This window comes from Cydia strobilella, chromosome 1 (assembly GCF_947568885.1).
Source record: "Cydia strobilella chromosome 1, ilCydStro3.1, whole genome shotgun sequence".
Taxonomy (NCBI): domain Eukaryota; kingdom Metazoa; phylum Arthropoda; class Insecta; order Lepidoptera; family Tortricidae; genus Cydia; species Cydia strobilella.
In genome coordinates, this window is record NC_086041.1 from 12,391,459 (window position 1) to 12,412,473 (window position 21,015).

Genomic DNA, 21,015 nt, shown 5'->3' on the forward strand with positions numbered 1-21,015 from the left:
AACCGATTTTGCACGTAGGTACAACCAGCCTTAAAATTTATAGTCTATGATGGTTTGTATTTTTATTATGTTTTAATGTTTATTTGGGCACAAACGGTACATGTTTCTTATAACTAGTGTCTTATACATAATTCATAAACCAGGACAGTTGCCACCACTTAATAGCTCATTAAAGAAAAACAAAATACGGGATAACTAAACTTAAAGATTAACAACGAGGGTCGAATTAGGACAGGGGCTAAATTAATGAAGATAAAACTATTTTTATACATTACATTTGCAATTAAGTGTAAAGTTACAGTGTATTTAATTCGTTTGTTTATTTAAAACCAAAAGTACTTGACGTTTAAATTTAGACAAGGAGTCATTAAATATATCAATTTTTGAGAAAATATCATTATTAAATCTGCAAGCTCTTATCAGAAAGGAGTTTGATTTGTATTTCTTTTTAGTAAAGGGAGTACAAAATTATGTGGGTATTTTTGCACTTTGTAGTTTTTCCTCAGTCACCCGTTGACCACGAACGCTGTAAAGGGTTCAAAACGTCGGGATGTATTATAAATTCAATATACGCGATATAATCCGTTTTCATAGATTTATTTCATGAGTAACTATAGCGGTAACAGAAGGCAATATTAAAATAAAAAGTAAAACCGACTTCAAAAACGATAAAATAAAATATTATCCCGTTTTAATTCCGTTTCCCGTTGCGCTAGCAACTGAAACGTTTGAAGTCGGTGCCATGCCAAATAGTTACAATACTGGTTATATAATGGTTATTTCTTTCTTATCAAACTACACCAGTGTTGGCATTCGATTTGACGGGGTGTTGACGCTTTAAAAATTTGGCTTGGCACTGACTTACTTATTATCCCGTTTCATTTACTAGCGCATACAAAACGGGATAATATTTTATTTTATCCTTTTTGAAGTCTGTTTAATTTTTTTTTAAAGATTAATTTTATTTTTTCATTTTTAGTTTTAAGTTTTTCTTCATCATTCTGTAAGACTCGTTCCTGTCTGGCCAAACTGTCATGTCAGCATGTCACTAAATATTTTTGCCATTTGGGTATGTATCAAGTTTCAAGGTCTGGATCTGAAGCTATCCAGATTTGAGGAGTTGGACCTCATGGAGCCCATCATCAGAACTAGATCTTAATACAAATGTTCCTTCAGAACTTAAAAAAAAACGGTCAAATTGATAACCTCCTATCCTTTTTTGAAGTCGGTTAATAAGGTTATCTTCACGCTTTGCTAAATACGTTGTAGGCAAACATGTTTTGTGTCCCCCCAGATTGTTTAAAGAACAACACCGTAGCATGTCGCCTTTGTGAAGCACTCATTCTTTATCTAATTTGTATATATTCCGTTTTCATGCTCCATGCCTTTGTGTAACCTACTTACACTTTTTTGACATCGACAGGCAAATTCGAAGGTGCACTGATATCAAATCGATATTAGAATGATATTGGAATCATAGGTATCAATTAGCTGTTGTTTGCGTGGGCGTCTCGCTCGCACTAATACTTGTGCGCCTGTGCGGTGCTTGTGAGTGAAATGAACGCGCGAATGATAGCTAACTGATATGATCCCAATATCATTCTAATATCGGTTTGATGTCAGTGCACGTTCGAATTGGCCTGTTTGTCGACTCCTTAAACTTTTTAGGCGCTGACGGCACAGACTCCTTAAATTTTATGTAAAAATATTGATATTAAGAAAATAATAGTCAGTATAGATAAACAACTTACCTAAAGCCCCTTTTGCTCGTGTGAGTAATGTGTATTGATTAACGTTCCATATTTGAAATTTGTAAGAAAAGTCTGCAACGATTTTAATAGTATACGCAGTGCAAGTCTTATTTATACGTCATCATTTCATAGAAGTTTCGCAGATTCATTATTTATTTACTTAACTAAGAAGATTTATGAACAAACCCCGTTGTCAATGTCGCAGTTCATTGAAAATAAGGGTTGGCTAAAATAAGTCCCCTAAATTCGCCTTGAGTACACAAACTAACATTGAATCATAATTTCAATATAGGTAACTTGTATAATGGCCGTTTAGTACCTCATTTAACATTTAGGATTTGGAATAAGATTTAGTAAATAAAATGACTAGGCGAAGTTGGAGACGGGTGGAGAACAGGTCATTTTACAATTTTTATTTTTACTTTAAAATTTATTTTACGCAGCTCTAGGTAATTTATTCATTGTGAATCCAATGGATATCTTTTTCTTGAAAAAAATATTATTTTAATATTTTACTTGAGCGAAGTTGGGCACCCGTTGGTGAAGTTAGTGCTCCCTGTGGTAACTATCAAAACCATTTAGTTTTGCCAACCCTTATTTTCAGTGAATTCGGTCATTATGTTAATAAAAAATTTTTTCATGAAGATTAAAGATAAATAGTTGATAATGATAAGTATGATTAATGATAATACTAATTAGGTACTTATTCTGTGGCTAAGTTACTTATCTATTTATCGCCTTTTTGTTACCTGTACACAACTACATGCAAGAGGGGCTTCAGCTATCTTTTTTTAATTATAATCTTGTTGCAAATTTAAATAAAGCAGTCGAACAAGTTTTGGAAACAAATCACATTATTTTATTAAATATTTTGATTTGTGTTTTTTAAGTAGTCACACTACTATATAGGTATATACATCTGTTACAGTTTATAAAGCAGTCGAGTTAAGAAACTTGTAACTCATTGAACCTGTATTTCTACTTATATTGCAACCCCAAGTATAAACAAAAATAACATTTTAGACTTAAAACTATTAAATATTGGTGTTAATACCTGTGATTTTATTTGTTTAGAAATGTTTATCTTGTACGCTTATATAAATTGGTTGATAATATTGACTAGTATTTGTAGTACATACAACAAGTACCTACTCGAGGGCGCCGTACCGTACCGGGCGACGCGAGGGCTAGGGCAGGGTCGCGGGGGAGCCGGCCGCCTCGCCTGTTGCAGCAGTGGCAGTCCTACTGCCTGTAGGACAGATGTAGGACTGCAAACTTACATTTTTGAACACACTTGCAAGAAAAAACCTACATATTGTTTTAGTATTTCTTTTATTGTAAATAAAATTTGATTAATATGTACCAAAGCTTGGTTTTTTTCCTCGCAAGTGTGTTGAAAAAGTGGTATTGTGCATTGGTTATTACACACATCGGCTTTCTTATCGCGTCCTCGCTTTCAGCTCGCGCGCACAATATCGCCTCGTGTGTAATGAAATGACCAACGTAGCACACTTGTATCATAATGTACTATAACTCGTTTTGTTACATAATCGCTAAGTGGCCGCCTTTTCGAAGAACTTTCAGAGTTGCTTATGTATGTACTTGCGCAAAGAATGCATTTGATTGTAAAAAATCTGCATTTTATCATATTTAATTTACGTCAGCTGTTGTTACTTGAGGGATGTAAGTAACGAATAGTTGTATTTTTGGTTTTGTATTTTACGGACAGGGAGTCGGATATTTACGTAGAGCTTCGACTATTCGCCGCTGGCACACTCCCAACCCAAGTGCCAGCGGCATAGGGGATATTTGTAGATATAATTTAGACCATTAGATCCCATAGATTAAGATAGGTTTAGTTTAGTTTAAAATTCGTATAAGTGTGATTATTGAAATTCTACATTTTCAAATGAATACTGTTGAACATCTAGAAGTTAAATATTATCCACACCGCTATACCTATGTAAATATGAGCTAGAATCGGCGTTAAAATATTTTCGATATATTAATGTTAACAGCAACTTTATTTTTGCAACAACTTCAAATCTGGATTTTAAATCATACTTCAATAAAAATTAAAACAATCGTCATCGTCATAGCAATGTTTGTGGTCGCAATACGTCCGATCATTCCCCGAGGAAATTCCGTTCATTGGATAGAATTCAATCAAACTTTGTTTAGACATACCTAACCTACCTGACCTATATATAAGTGCAAACACATTTTGCTTTTTTTTGTAAGTGCCAACTGAGTTCCTGTTTGTTGTTTAAAAATTGCGTTGATCACGGTGATGTCAAACAATACAACGTATCGGATATCGGCAATAAATAGCTTTAGTTCTGGGATGTATAGGCTGCTTTATATTTGCAGTTTGCACTAGAGGAAATACTACATACCGAATCCCACAGGCACTTTATGAACCCGTAAGCGTGGTTCTATAATGTTACCATGAATCTCGCAATCACGTCGCGCTGTAAACACACATAAACATAAAAATATTTGTAAACGAAAGGGAACAGTTACAGCTAGGGTTGTGCTCTGCATATTTATTGTGCTGGCAATTAGTTCACAATGTAATTAACAAGAGCTTGTGGTAACGCATAATGTGGACGCAGCCTAATTCATCATGACCGCCGCAGCTGTCACTTTTTGGCGCGCAAAGACTTTAAATGAAGAGGAAGTTTGGGATATTGTTGAAATTGTGTTTTGAGTTTGTTAGTGTTACATTATAGTTGTTTAGCTAGTGACTTCTTAAATTAATTATTCACACAATGCCAGCGACTCGCTAGGCTGGTTCTCTATTCGTAGGCGTTTTTCGCACAAAGAATGTGTTAATCTGAAAGTTTCACTTGTCAAACACAGTGTAGGACTGTGGGTATATAATAATTTTAGTTTAAGTTAAGAATAAACTTAAATGAGTTACTGAAGTGCGAATTATGTCTAGAAGTAATAAGACTTCATACATAATCAGTACGGGGAAAAAATTGAAAATTATTGGGTCGCGTTTTACAAAGGTATGTAACCTGTATTATCTGTTTGCCTATCTTTCTAACACATAAATTAGTTAGAAAGAAACACCGAGTTACTGGCTTTTATAAAACGCGACCCAGAAAGCTAGAACATAAATCAAAGTATTTTGAAAATGGCAAATACTAAACTAGAAGCACTTTCTACTGTATAGTCCGACAAGAAATTGTAGGAAATTATTGAGGGCGCCGCTCCTACGTAACTCACATATTTGACGTAAAATGCTTAAACGTGGCAACAATTTAGTACCTATGTAATTTTTTTAGTTCCCGTTTATTTAATTTCTACCATTTTATATCGCATTTAGCAACAGTAAGCAATATGCCTTATTACTATTTGCTAACGTATGAAGTGCTTCTGGGTTTATAGATTTTGCCATTTTCAAAATTATCCCGCTTTCGAAGTTAGGTACCCTAATGCACCATACGCCAAGAAATTACTGAATAAATAAATTATAATATGTATTTACTTGGAATCGTTTTACCGCGTTTTTAGAGAGAGACGTAGATATTTTTGCAACTGGCTTTACCCATACTTGGCATTAAGTTTCTAGAGCCTTTGTAAGTTTGTATCCTGATTGATCTACTGTGACTTTATTGAAGACCGCTTTGAATCTAAGCAATACATTTTATTTACCAATTTAATTTCACCTGACTAAAGACGAAGACGTATTCTGATGGACGCGCTTTAATACAACTAATTCAGACAAGTGTGCGTAAACAGAGAAACAAATAAGGATGTATTTGGACACTACGGGGGCATCATGGGGCAAATAAAGCCTGGGGTGACAATCGCCTGATTTACTTCGTATTAAAGGTGTCGGGCCAAAGCCGGTGGACAAGCGTGGAATAACTTACCGCTGTGAAGGCGCCTTTTAAAACTGATTTGTTTTATTACTTTTTAAATCTCTGTAAGTCCCAACTATAATCGACATAAATTAATAATTGAATACTGCTCTTATCAATTTGCTAGATAGGCTTATTTTATTTCTTGACTTGCCGCGGTGATATGAGAAGAGTTGACATTTTTATACATATTTACATATAACATAGCTATATTTATTATTGTTAAGAAAAGTAAAGAAACGAACGACGGTACTTAATTGTATTTAACTTTAATCTTTGAAAGTTAAATGAGAACAAACTGTACGAGTATGAAACTAAGGAACTTTTACCTCGGATGTTCCGTTTACGGTTATGACCCAAAAGTTGCAGCCTTATTTGATACATATAAACACAATAGGACCCTTATGTTACCCTTGACTTGACCTTATATTAGATTAAATGGATGCATTTCTGCGAGTAGGTACCAACCAATATTTACTAGTGCATAGTATTTGACGTATTTGCCATGCTAGCATGCTAGCGCTAGCACCCGGCGTTAAATAAGTTTCTTTGACGCTCCGTCGGTCAAATTCCTTATCACTGTGACATTCACAAATTAGCTCGTCAAAAACTTCAGCAGCCTTTTTGACATTCAGCCAAAAACTTGCAACTTCTTAAAAAATTTCTTGGCAAGCACAGACAGTTTACTTTATTGACATGCAAATGACTAGTAATTATTCATGTATACGGCTCTTTTTCCGCGCCATAATTGGTGTAGGCCTCAATTTCATAAGTTTATGAAATATTTACATTTCAAAGAAACGTGCGGTTGTTTGAAATCTGATTTAAATGACCTTTAATTTTTGCTTCTATATTAACTGTTCTAACATACTAATTTATCTTGTGTTTGAGAAGCATTTTTTCCTTGAAAGCCTTTTTGCTCAATGTATCACTTACTCGCAGTACAGCAATGCAAGGGAATTAAAAATCAAATTATACTTATCTATTGTAAATGGTCGTTGAGATCAGAAATCAGAAATCGTTATTGCGAACTATACTAAATCGCTAATGCACACAAATAATGACTGTGCACAGAAGCGAATGTGGTGAAATACTATTGTGTGGAATTCAGATTGTGCAGAATTGCGAATAGGAAGAAACGATATCGAATAATCCTATAGAAACACATGACACCCTAAAAAAGGTATTGCAATTATTCTTATATGTACATTATAGTAACGCACTCATTTAAGAGCATGTCATATAAAGATAAAGAAGGAAGAAATATTCAATATTTTTTTGACCACAGCTAACCTATTGTGACTACCATAATTTTAAATTACATATTTATGCCTAACCTAATAAAAAAGATTATAGTTCGTTTTTTTATTCTTAAGTATGTTAATAATATAATATACTTATAATTAAAATTTGTAGTTATAATTACGCAAAAATATCCTCTATAAATTATTAAATAAAATTATATGCTTTATTTATTAAAAAAGATTGTAGTTTTGAACTAAGGTTTTTATTTTTCTATATTCCTTAATGTGTCGGGAAATTTGTTGTAGACCTGGAATGCTCTAAAATAAGGACCTACATATTTAGATTAATTTAGTCTATTCCTAAAATTGGTGTAGAGTGTGGTGGTGTACCTACACCACCATACGAACATTGAACTATTTGTAAACTCATCACCCTGGATGAGTTTACAAATAGTTCAATGTTCGTGGTCAGAACTAAAATTTTGATTTTTAATATAATAGAGGGAGGGGAGAGTCAAAATTTAAGGCTTGTGAAATATGGTTCGCAGCTTTCTGTTTGTTGTACGTTACCTAGTATTCAGACACATTTTTTTTGAGCTATAAGATCGTGTGGTGTATCAGTGTCCTCTTATAAATTCTTTAATTTTTTTCACTTGTTGAGCTGTTGGACTATAGAATTCTCTGCCTCTAGACTTAAGGTGCGATCAATTTCCTACTTCTTTCAAGAGCCTCCATGAACATTTGGTTTTGTCTGCTCCGTGATACTTTTATCTGCTTTCTTTTCCCTACAGCTGGCACTGTCTACGGGTATTATAATATATTTATGTATTTGTATTTATTTATATACGTTTTTTTTAAATTTTTATAGTATTTTTTTGTGTGTAAGGTTACTAGAATATATCGCTTTTTAGCGATAAGACCGCCTGTTGTTTACCTCTGCTCTGGTTTTGCTATATTACATTTATTATTTTCTTGTATAGAGATATGCAAGAGTTTAGTAATTCCTAATAGCATACAGACTACTCATACTTTAAAAAAACTTTTCTTTGCAATTACTACCACGTTTTGGCCTCATTTTATTTTTCAGTTAATTCCTGTGTACAACACACAAATAAATTGCTATACCGGGATACTAACTAGACTATCGGGGCATATTTACTGAAACATAGTTCTAAACATCACAGCCATCGTATTATAAGAGAGTTATCACCGAAAGCTACCAGGGGGGAAAGACAAGCCTGTGTTGTACACTGTCACCTCTCTAATTGCATAGAAGAGGACACCTACGGGCTAGTAATAACAAGTCTGCAATCCGCAAACCGCACAATCTGGGCTAGGTACTCGTGGCATCAATTAGACTTGCTGCCATATAACAAACTAACGGCCCAATTCGAACAATGCTTATAAGAAGTCACAACGAAACGATACCAATGTCAAAAGTGACGTTTTTGGTTAAAGAAATGTCACTTTTGACTCTGACAGATCGGTATCGAATCTCTGTGACATCTTATAAGCATTGTTCGAATTGGGCCGTAAGGCAATGTGTTTCTGTGTTTGGCAGGCACCACATACACACGCTAAACAAAGGTGATGTTCCTTTATAAAGATAGTGCTTTATTGTCTTTGTATAATAGTTAATGAAACCGGACAAGTGCGAGTCGGACTCGCCCACCGATGGTTCCGAACTTTTTAGTATTTGTTGTTATAGCGGCAACAGAAATACATCATCAGTGAAAATTTAAACTGTCTAGCTATCACGGTTCATGAGAGTCAACGGCGGTGACAGACAGACTAACAGACAAACGGGCAGCGGAGTCTTAGTAATAGGGTCCCGTTTTACCCTTTGGGTACGGAACCCTAAAAATTATTAGGTTAGGTTAGTTTAACTAAACTTTTATTGAGTAAGTACTTTAATACCTGCATTTATGTACTCGTATATTGTCTAGGACAAGAATGTATTATTACTTTGAAGTTGTTCATTAGGAAAGGTTGAACTAACTTAAGGCTAACAGAAATGTATGTTTGGGCCATCATTCGAGCGTTTCTACTTCCTCTTTGAGCGACATAATCCCTAAGCGACAACTTCCTCTATTTCATAGTTCAATTTTTTTTGCGAATTTGATGGCGTTTCTGATTATTTCGAACTTGAAAACTATATTCAGTTTGAAGTTGGAATATCTGCAATTTATGAATGGTGATAGAAATCAGAAATATCTACCTACCTCGCTATGTAAGAGATTGTAACTGCGTAGGCAAACTAACTACATTATTATCTTACGCAAACTAACTACAGTATTGTTATCTTTAAAAATAAATTTAAAACACTGCTGCTGAAAGAGTGCTTCTATTCTGTAGAAGCACGACCTACTTTAGTAATTGGTCTACGTAATGTTGGTAGTAATTAATTTAGGTAAATACGTCTGATATTGTTCTGCATGTTATAATGTATAATTCTTATATTTAAGGACCTAGATTTAAAGAACTTAGCATGTAATAACATTCAAATACAATTGTCATATTGTTCATGAATAAATAAATACAAATACAATACAGGGGGCCTAGTCAAGATGACAATCGTTTGCGCCGTAGCGAACAAAACGCTAATGACTATCACTTTTTCATATTAGGGCGATAGAGAGAGAGAGAGATATATAAGCGCTGGTGGCCTAGCGGTAAGAGCGTGCGACTTTCAATCCGGAGGTGGAGGAGGAAAAAAAATACAATATGAATATTGTACAATAATTTATTACATTTATTATCTCATGTGTAATTATAAGAATTTTTATGACCTAATATTTTTTTGATAAATTAATAATTTGCTACATACAATACAATAAATATAATAATAATAATATGTTATGAGTAAGCTATTGATATTCTGTGCCCTTACAGGGTCCATGTGAGACATTGTATATTATAATTTACATCTATACTGTACCATGGTTGCAATAAAGAATTATGAATTAGGTCGCGGGTTCAAACCCCGGCTCGTACCAATGAGTTTTTCGGAACTTATGTACGAAATATCATTTGATATTTACCAGTCGCTTTTCGGTGAAGGAAAAACATCGTGAAGAAACCGGACTAATCCTAACAAGGCCTAGTTCCCCCTCTGGGTTGGAAGGTCAGATGGCAGTAGCTTTCGTAAAACCTAGTGCCTACGTCAATTCTTAGGATTAGTTGTCAAGCGGACCCCAGGCTCCCATGAGCCGTGGCAAAAATGCCTGGATAACGCGATGAAGATGACAGAGAGAGAGGCGTTTCGTTCATTGCGGCGCAAACGAATGTCATCTTGGTTAGGCCCCCTGGTCAAAGAAGCTTGCTATAAGTATTTAAATTCTTGTGTACGTATCTGTAAAAATGCCTGTATTACTTATAGTAAACAAGTAGGTAGGTAATGTTTATTGAAAGTTTAAGGGAATGTACACTAACACTATGGACATGGTCTGAAATAAAATATATTGATTGATTGATTGTTTGATTGATTGAATATTTTATAAATTATTAAGTATTTGAAACGATAAAATTAACTATGATACATAGGTAGGTATTATATTTGGTATTAAGCGATGTCATTAGTGAAAACTGTGAAGGGTCCATGGTATGTGCAATGGGGTTAAAACTGCCAATTGCTCAATATAGACAAAGATATATATAACTCCGTAATAGGTGGATACAGTCTAAGGAAAAAACGTGCCTCGAAAATCACGAAAATTTGATTCTCGATCAGATGGCGCCACTAGCTTTGGCCTACTCTCGTATAGAGGGCGTTGACGGTTTCGTTTGTTATTTATAATTTTAACGCATATCAGTGAAAGAACATGGGTCTAAATCATATAAAAATAAAAAATGCAAATAAAAAAATCATTTATCTATATTTAAATACATTTTAACGTATTTTTATAAATCTTCATTTTTAGTTTTCAAGTATGTCGATAGATGGCAGTGAATTTACATTGGTTACAAAATTTACTATGACAGTACCGCTCTATCTTATATCTTCTTTGATATAGAGGATACATACCTACTCTGGCAAAAACCCGTTGAGGTGGGAAGGAGCCAGTGTGGCTACACATGTAGCGTCCCACACTAGCACCCTTCCCAAACTCCACGGAACCAAAGACATACCGTCCGGTCTCTTGCCGTCATCCCTGGCGATGCCAGTAGGCTCCAGCAAAGCTGACACGTTGACGGATGCAATGCAAGAGACCGGCGGATTATGTCATTAAGTGCGGCGTGTCTAGAAAAGCGGCCAGCACTTTTTGACAGGACAACCCGTGGTGTCCTAATTTTTCGACCTCACTACCGCAGGGGACCGCATATATACAAATACATAAATACATAGAAAACACCCACAGGAACAAATATCTGTGCTCATCACACAAATAAATGCCCTTACCGGGATTCGAACCCAGAACCCACTAGGCCAGACCAGTCGTCAAAAAAATAACCAATAAAAAATAATAATAAAGCTTGCCAAACTATAAAATAAATTCCATCTTTTGTTAGTCTTTAGTCTGTTTTCCGTTCTCAGTTAAAAACGTTTATTTTTTATTTTTTTAGATATTTTTTATATCATCGTCATCATCTTCCTCGGAGCCATGGGCCATGGGAGCCTGGGGTTCGCTTGGCAACTAATCCGAAGAATTGGCGTAGGCACTAGTTTTTACGAAAGCGACTGCCATCTGACCTTCCAACCCATAGGGGAAACTAGGCCTTGTTGGGATTAGTCCGATTTCCTCACGATGTTTTCCTTCGCAAATATTAAATATTATTTCGTACATAAGTTCCGAAAAACTCAATGGTCGAGTCGCACGCTCTTACCGCTAGGCCACCAGCGCTTAAGCTTAAGCTAAGATATTTTTTTATATAAATACCTTTATTAAATGAATGCATACAACATGATGGGTGAAATACAATATAGGCAAATTTTGAGGGATTTTCGTAATTGTGATAAATGGTGAAACAAAAACGGGTACCTATGTTTTTATTAGCTCATCAAACTCGTGAGTGAGGTCTTATAGTTATAGGTGTGAATACCTTATATTCCTAAGTTATTACATATTTTAAGATCATAGGTATTCCACTGGTGCATCCAAGAACTCGCCTCGACGTATTCTCGCTTATGCCACCAAAGAGAATATGAGGCCTAGCTACGAGTAATATCCAGTTCTTCCGCGTCACCGGCGGCGACGCGTACGCATCGCATTGATAAACTGCAATGCCGTTCAACCGGTGACGGGTAAAAATAGAATTAGATAAGCTTTACAAAATATAACCCTTAAAGTGCCCTTTTAAAATAGAACATGTGTTTTCGTGTTATTCAATTTTAATGGAAATGTGATGTCTTTTTACATGTAAGTAATTTTATTAGGTAAATTAAATAAGTACCTATTTCAACTTTGGGTTACGTTACATTTAGCTTGTAATTTTAAATATTGATTTAACTAATTTAATAATTAACTTTAAATATCGTTTTGGTAATGTGGAGAACGTTTTTTTAGACGTTCCACGAAAACACGCTCACACTAAGTAAGCTAAGTTTTTTGGTAATTTGATTGTTTCACCAATTTTTTTTTTTGTTTTTTCCTTAATTTTTGCAAATTTAAGACCAATTTGATATAATAGTGCTCGTACTAATGCCCTCCATCATTATAAATAGCTTTGTTTTCATTTGAGGACGTTGAAACGCATTATCAGTTGCATCATAAATGACTGCGTAAGAAGTAATATAAAAATACGGTTTGAAAATATGTATTTCATGGTAAACTTAAATTCGTATTACTTTAGTATGTTAGTATATACGAAACTGCGAATCTGACACTAAAAATCCAACCCTAACCAATCAACCTGTAAAGCAAGGAACATATTGTTCCAGTTTGTATGTTCTGTTTTTGCCTCAAGTGTTGTAACAGTTTGATAGCAATGATCTATTTATCTATCTACCTATATATATATATATATATATATATATATAAATGCACGTGTCCTGACTAACTGACTCATCAACGCAGAGCCGAAACTACAAAAGCTAGAAAGTTGAAATTTGCACACCAGGTTACATTTATAATGTGTACAAGAGATAAGAAGCGATTTTGAGAAGTTCAACCCCTAAGAGGGTTAAAAAGGGGATAAAAGTTTGTATGGGGTTCAAATTTTATTTTAAGCTAGCAATTTGAAACTTCGTAAAAAGATACATTATTAAAACACAAGATAACGAATTTTTTTAGTGTGGGACTTAAATCTTTGTATAAAGGCATATTATTATAATACAGGTTAAAAATGGGTTGAAAGTTTAAATCTATTACAAAAATGCTTTGAAAATTCTTAGAAAGGCCTCTCTAAGGTGAAGGTATTATATAAGATTACAAAAAAAGTAATTTCAACGTTCTTAGAAATTCAATCCCTAAGAGGGTTTAAAAGGGGATGCAAGTTTTTTTTTTATGTGGTACAAGTTTTCTTTTAAGTTAGGAACTTGAAACTTTGTAAAATTTATTAAATTATATTAAAATGACGAAAACTGATTTCACCGTTTTTGAAAAGTTTGTATTAATAAAGTGTGCATCGGGAGCGAACATCTTTTTGAATAAAAATAGCAGACTTGAAAATCTCGAGAACATTTTTAGGGTTCCGTACCTCAAAAGGAAAAAACGGAACCCTTATAGGATCACTCGTGCGTCTCTGTCTGTCTGTCTGTCCGTCTGTCACAGCCTATTTTCTCCGAAACTACTGGACCAATTAAGTTGAAATTTGGTACACATATGTACGTTTGTGACCCAAAGACGGACATGTAACGTAAACAAATAAATTTTAAACATGGGGGCCACTTTTGGGGGGTAAATGAAAAAATTAAAAAAATAAAGTTTTTCAGACTATATCATGTTCAAATGAAAGAGCTCATTGTGAGAATCTCAAATATATTTTTTTTATAATTTTAGGATAAATAATTTAGAAGTTATTCAAGAAAACAGGCAAAAAATGACCATTCCCACCACCCTTTATCTGCGAAACTACTGGGTCTAAAATTTTGAAAAAAATAAACTAAATAGATATTTACCTATAGATTACAGTCAAGCGTGAGTCGGACTTAATTACTTAGTTTTGAATGATTCACGGTTAGTTTCACTAGACTTATATTGACCGGGATATAGACCGTGATTACCTTTTGAGCCCACAAATAATACAAAAGGTAATCACGGTCTATATCCCGGTCAATATAAGTCTAGTTAATTACTTAGTTTTTGATCCGACCCCTACGGGTTTTTTAAAGACATTTCACTCACGTTTTACATACAAAATACATTGTTTAAATTGTGTAATATACGGAACCCTTGGAACACGAGTCCGACTCGCACTTGGCCGGTATTTTCAGTTAGGGCCAACACACATACCCACGATACGACGTCGTGTCGTTGCACAATACGACGGCGTGTCTCGGCATTATACGACGATGCGGCGCCGTAACGTGGAAAAATACGGTGCATTGATTGATTCACGACACGATGTCGTATCGTAGTATTAGTCGACCACAATCAGACTGTGATGAGCAAGCGAAAGCGAGCGAAGCGCCTTCGTTTCAGCTTGGAGCTTGGGCAAATATGCTTTCGTATGTACCTACGTTGTTTGTCCGTCTGCTCGGCGGGTTGCATTTTTCTATCGATTCTCATAAAATTTTTGAACAGCTTTGATAATTATAATATACCTAGATTTTTTATCGTATTCGTTTTTGCACTTTTTTTTCACTAGACAGCTCGTAGGGTCTCTAATAGATAATGGCAATGACGAAAATATTATGCCTTTTAGGGTTTCGTACCAAAGTTGGTTCCGTACAAAAAACTCTTATGGTGAGACTCTCCCCGTCGTCTGTCTGTCACGTCTTTCTATAAAATATGAATCATATCTCTCAATAAAATATTAATAGTGGAAAATGATTGAATTAGGTGCCGGGTATAGGGCCTACACTGTAGGTTTAATACAAGTAATTCAATATTTGTGTACTACACAACTGTAAAAAGAATTTGATATTTTTTTCAAAAGCTTTACAACTTCTTCAGTAAGTATTTTCATTTCATTTCATTTCATTGATCTGTTTCATTCAAAAACGACATAATTTCATTTCATTGATCTGTTTCATTCAAAAACGACATAATTATTATGTGCTCAATTGGATTAACGGCGTGTTACTACCCTGACGTAGAAAAAAAAAAAAAAACTATCGCAGTTAATCAAGAGATAAGGATTGCAACAGACGTGTTCTTGTTCTGCTGCTATGGGGTTGGCCGGTCGAAATAATTAGCAGATGGCGCCAGTATAGCTTGCCCTGTCAATCCCTAGAATTGTGTCAAATTTTTGTTTTTTTAATGCCCTGGATGCCGGTCCTTTAAGCCAAATCTCATAGAAAAAGGGGCAAGCTATGATGGCGCCATCTCTGCAAACCTTTGACAGTTGCCAACCCCATTACCCCTAAGAAGTCGCAAAAAGTTTACATACAGTTTACGACGTCGCAACGTTACACGACGTCGCAACGTGAGACGACGACTATCGTGAGTATGTGTGTTGGCCCTTAGGGGCTTGAAACTTCGTAGTTTGTGGAAGACAAATTTCATGCATTGTAAAATTATTAAAAAAATTATTAACCGTCCCTACTGATATATTTTGCTGCATAATGTTTTATGCTCATGTAGAATATATAATCACCAACATACAAATCCACGCGTACGAAGTCGCGGGCAACAGCTAGTATTATATAACTATAGATAGGTTATACTCATACATAAAGGAGCACAAAAAATACTTCTATATTTATTTCTATACCTATATGGATAAATCTGTTATTTTTGATTAATTTTCTCATTCCATTCATATTTGTTATACTCCTTGTCTCTTTCTCTTTCGGTATGCGGGAGCTCGTTAGCACGTGCGCATTTCTCGCTTGCCTCGGCGCGACTAAAGGCAACTTGTACAATTTGTCACAAGATGAGTGCTTAATTTTGGAGCGTGTATAACCTATCTTTAGATATAAGATCATAGTTATAACCTATATTTAGATATAAGATCATAGTTTGATAGAAGACCAAGAAAGAAAATCTTAGAACCATTTAATTTTTGTGGATAGACCGGAACAGATTGGTTATCTCCGTGTTATAATAACATAAAGCACCTTAACGGTAGACCATATTTGAATAATGTGTTGTTTTCATACCGTGTAAGTAGGTGTTGCCATCGACGATGTTTTTATAGGAAATATTTAAAGAAATAAGTGCCATATAAGTATATGCACTTAGGTACTAAGCAGGGTCTAAGGCAACGTGTGGTAAAGCGGAGTTTCGAAATTGTTTACTTAGATCTCTACCTAACCCCGAATATAAATTGACGTAATGGATGCTAAGTGGCTGCAGAGGTTTGCTAACTCAAAGTTAACTGCTGGGGGCCTAGCCATGATGCCAATCGTTTGCGGTACGATAACGAAACGCTTTCTCCGTCTCTATCACTCTTACAAATTAGTGCAATAAAGAGACAGATAACGTTTCGTTGTTGTCAAGATGCAAACGATTGGCATCTTGGCTAGGCCCCCTGGTGTGCGTCGCATACACAAGCCCGATTACTGTTAATTTGAGTGTACTTCATAACGCCGATATTAAACTCCTAAGTGGATCGGAATATGCTCGGAATATTTTATCGCGGTGACCCATTTTATTTATTTTTTTATTAAATTCCGAGGTTGTCCTTAAAATATGGTATTAATAGACATGTTGGCACATGTAACAAACTCAACCTTATTACTACAGGAAAAGGTGGTCAGTGTGAAAACATAACCTATAACCTACCAATGTTATTTTCGTGGGTTTTCTATTAACAATTTGCTGACAAGTGTTGTCGTTTGGCATTGTCACAAATAGTGGCGTAACTGTAGGTCTACCGTTTAACTAAGGCGGTTGTTAAGAACAAAGTAATAAGTTATTACGGTCAGGCTTTGCTGTATAAGATGATAAATAATAGGAATTTGGGCGAGCTCTAAATAATTTCTTGTAAAAGATATGCGCTTGTGCTCACTTTTGCTCACGTGGCACGTGGTGTTGGCTATTTTCAAGGTTCTTTGATATGATTGCAATGATCGCGTTCGAGCTGGCAAAAATGAAAATATCCAATATCCAAATATCCTACTATTTGACATACAATGCCAATAAAAAATGATTAATTAAAATATTCGTGATTAAAGAAAGATAGATATCCTTACCGGAATTTCAACCTAGTATTGTTTACATTAGATACTCAACTGCTGCGAAAGGGCCGAAGCTAAGCGATCCCGGGAATGAATCCCGGACTGGCCGAGCAAGAGGCTTCCAATTATCCTAATTAAGTACATGAATGGTCTCATCCAGGAGCGGATTGCCCATTCAAGTTCATCGCCGGTCAACATTTCAAGTAAATACTAGGTATCCTGCTCAAATATAACGACCTTATAACGACGGATTTGGAGTGGTTAGGTAGTAGGAAAGAAATCACTGCCTGGAAAATCTTATTTTGTGTAGTTTTTTTATTATTATTTGAAAAGAAAGAATATATACACGACACTTCTTTGAAATTCACCGTTTTCAAAAAAAAATCATTTTTATTACTTTTTTTTCAAAAACATCGATCAAAAAATCCTCATTAAATTGACAAACAATACTAGGTTCCTAATGCTTAATAACATTCTAAAACTCGTTTACTTTCAGTCCACCCCACCTAAATAAACTCATAGGTACCTTAACAAAATACCTAGGTATACTGAATTTCAGACCTTCACTTTTTTTTCCTGTCATCTTGGCGTGAAATGCCCCGGTAAACAATTGAATTGATGTCCAGTGGCTATGCGGTCAATTCGAACAACGTGATAATTGCTAGATACGAGATATGTTAGATACGTTATAGTTTAGTTCTCAACCTAGTTATCTTTCGCAGTTCGATTCGAGAAACCAATTGTCATTTCACGCTACAATTATTGTGATGTTTTGGGATATCCATTGGATGTCTAAGTAATATCTTAAGCAAATCTTAAAGAGATCGTTCAAGAGGACTGTTTCGTATCTAGTTGATATCTAGATCATGTTCGAATTGGCCCGTATGTATACGGATAGGATACGAGTAGGTATTTGATATTTTGGACGTGACATCGCCACCGATCGTGTAAGTAGGGACATGATGACCACGTCACATCACTTTCTCAAGCCTAATCGGGCCTTTTGTAGCAGACATAATTTGATAAACTGCGAAAATAACTTGATATCTGTGTCAAACGAATCGGCTCGAACGTATTAGCGATAATTCCGGCATAACGCCGCAAAGCCTCACAAACTGAGCTTATCTCGCCGTGTTGTCCTTTTTGGCCTTTTTTTGTGGGGATGATTAAGAAGATATTGTTTAATTACCTATAAGAGGATATAATAAGATAGAGCGGTACTGTCATATTTTTTTATTAGCATTTTTTATTTTTATATGATTTTGACCCATGTTCTTTCACTGATATGGGTTAAAATTATAAATAACAAACGAAACCGTCAACGCCCTCTATACGAGAGTAGGGCAAAGCTAGTGGCGCCATCTGATCGAGAATTAAATTTTCGTGATGGTCGAGGCACTTTTTTCCTTAGACTGTATCCATCTATTACGGAGTTATATCTATCTTTGGTTTTATAAAGTTAACCTACTTATACATAAAATCCTACTCTAAATTCCAGCTTGTAAAGCTGTAATAATTATATAATTACGTGGCGTAGCTACGCTTTGTTTCGGTAGGTGTTAAAAGAAACTAATTGTTACAAGAAAACAGATATTCGAGGGTCACCAAAAAGGTCGTATAAATTAAATGCAAAGAAGGTTGGTAAAGGCATTCCAATATAACACGTGATATTTGGAATTCTTCGGATCGGTTTCACCTAAATGTACCAATGTGTGGAAAACATTGGAAGCCAAGTATGTGCAATATTTAGTTGGTGGGTACCTATGCGTGGGTTTATTTATTTAATATAAGTTTGTTCAAAAGAGCAAGGGATAAAAATAGGGGTGGCTTTGGAGACCGGCTTGCAAAAACAGGTTTCGACGAATAACGACATTATTACTTAATATTCGGTATCGTATCGGTCTATAAATACAACCAGAAATGTTATAAGAATTCACTTTTAACGGCTCCATAATTCATTGCCAAATCAATACAGCAAAATTTTGTGATAAAATATGTTATGTTTAGTGAAACAATTTTTTTATTCTGCGTAAATAGGTACTTGTTTGTGTGAATAGCTACTTGTTTTACAAGGGGCAAGGTTGTTGTTTAACCGCTCGTGTTAATATTGATACCCGACACCCGACTATAGTTCGTTTTTTTAGCATTAGAAAAAAGGTAAACAATCTTGACCTGTCTTTTTATTGAAAAATGTTGAGACGATTTTAAAAAATTAGTTTATATTACTTATGAAAGCAAAAGAATGTAAAAGTTCGTATATGATTTATAATTGTAACATATTTGCTCTTATTTTTCAAAAGAGATTTTTATTAAAGAAGACACGTCAAGATCGCTTACCTTTTTTCTAATGCTAAAAAAAACGAACTATAAGCGACTAAATATTCCAAAATTGAACCACAAGCATAGCGAGTGGTTTGAAAAGTGGAATCTTGAGCGTTGCGAGGGTTTCAATGCACGAGGGTTAAATAAATTTTGCCACTGATTGAAACACCAAAGCGAGGAAAATACTAACTGTAAAACATTAAACAAAATTAAACCACTTCAAACCAAATCAAATAAAATTTTACATCATTTTTAAATATTTATCAGTCAAAATCATCATTTAAAAGTCAATTCTACCAGCCAGCATGCTAGACCGCGAGCCAGAAACTTTCCATGACCAATAGCCTCCCGGGCGATATCTCGTATAGTGGTTAACGGCTATGTATGATGAACCCTCGTGGACGTCAGCTGCCGCTCCGTTGGTGGGTTGAGGAATGGCAGCCACCGAAACACGTAAAAGAATTCATAAATTTAGTCATCGCCTCCCGTTTGATACTCCGTCAGATGATAGTTTAGATGCTATTGTGAATTAAAAAAATCGTCAACCGGTTGTATCGCGGTGGAAATACCGTCAACTGGGGCCCTATTCGAGATGCACAACTGTCAGTTTCGGCTTCAACATCAGTTCAACAGTGGAATGAATCATTTGTTCATCAACTGTGGAAAGTATCATTTGGTACAACCAAAACTCATTCATTGAAAAAATTATGCAACAAAAATCAACTTTGTTTTCTTACTACTATACGGTTTAAAATGGCTCTGAACTCGGCGTGGTTCGGTTTGGTTTCGTTGTCACCTAACTGTGTATTGCTAATGTCAAATTTACCTATTCGACAACACACGGTTTCTTCCATTCAACTGAAGTTCAACACGAAACGTCACTTAACGCATGTCAAATACCGCTCCTGGTCGCATGAACATTTAAAAAATGCGATGACTGATGCTGACGGTTTTTCTATATATAAAATAGCATATTAGAGAGCCTTTACAAGCTGGTGTGGTAAAAAAATATTTTCTTAGTAGGTAGATTAGATCACAGTATTTGCGACTTTTGATTAGGAGATATAGGTACTGCAATTCATACCTAGATACGTACTTATTTCTAATCAAGTACCCTGATAGTATTTAGATACAGATACAATATAGATAGTTACGGTTGATAAAACAATATTTAACTGTTACGTTTTCTCGGCTAGGAGTTAAAGCTAGCAAAATGCAATAACTATATTCTTGATACGCAATAGCGTAAAATAATAGGTATCCTTGTTATTCTGCGCTTCATGTAACTGGAGACTCTCTCAAAGAAATGCGGATGCTTTTTGCATTCTTTATTATTCTTTATGAATGTACGTAGTTTCTTTTAGCGTAAAAGCTCCTTTGAGGGCGGCGGATATGTGGAAAAAATGCCAATTTTATTTCTCCCTACACAAACTGACATAAGCAATAACGCATGGCCTTTGTCAAGACGCAGATACTCGGAGTTCTACGCTACATTGGTCAATAGTTATTTACGATACAAGTGCGGAAAAGAGGAAATTCGAAACGAGTGGCGATAAATTAAAACACGACCGCAGGGAGTATTTTAAATCGACACGAGTTGCGAA

At 35.2% G+C, this 21,015-nt stretch overlaps 1 protein-coding gene across 2 annotated transcripts in view; it reads left to right on the forward strand.

The window, feature by feature from the left end:
* LOC134746635 (myosuppressin-like) overlaps positions 1 to 21,015 on the forward strand; it is a 41,158-nt gene that overhangs the window by 17,699 nt on the left and 2,444 nt on the right. The window contains exon 1 of one of the 2 annotated variants that reach the window (XM_063681083.1): positions 12,140 to 12,224. The exons of the other annotated variant lie outside the window; for it this stretch is intronic. Coding sequence (XP_063537153.1) covers positions 12,211 to 12,224 — 14 coding nt within the window. The 5' untranslated portion in view covers positions 12,140 to 12,210. Of the gene's footprint in view, positions 1 to 12,139; positions 12,225 to 21,015 lie in introns of those variants that run through there. 2 annotated transcript variants of the gene reach the window in all.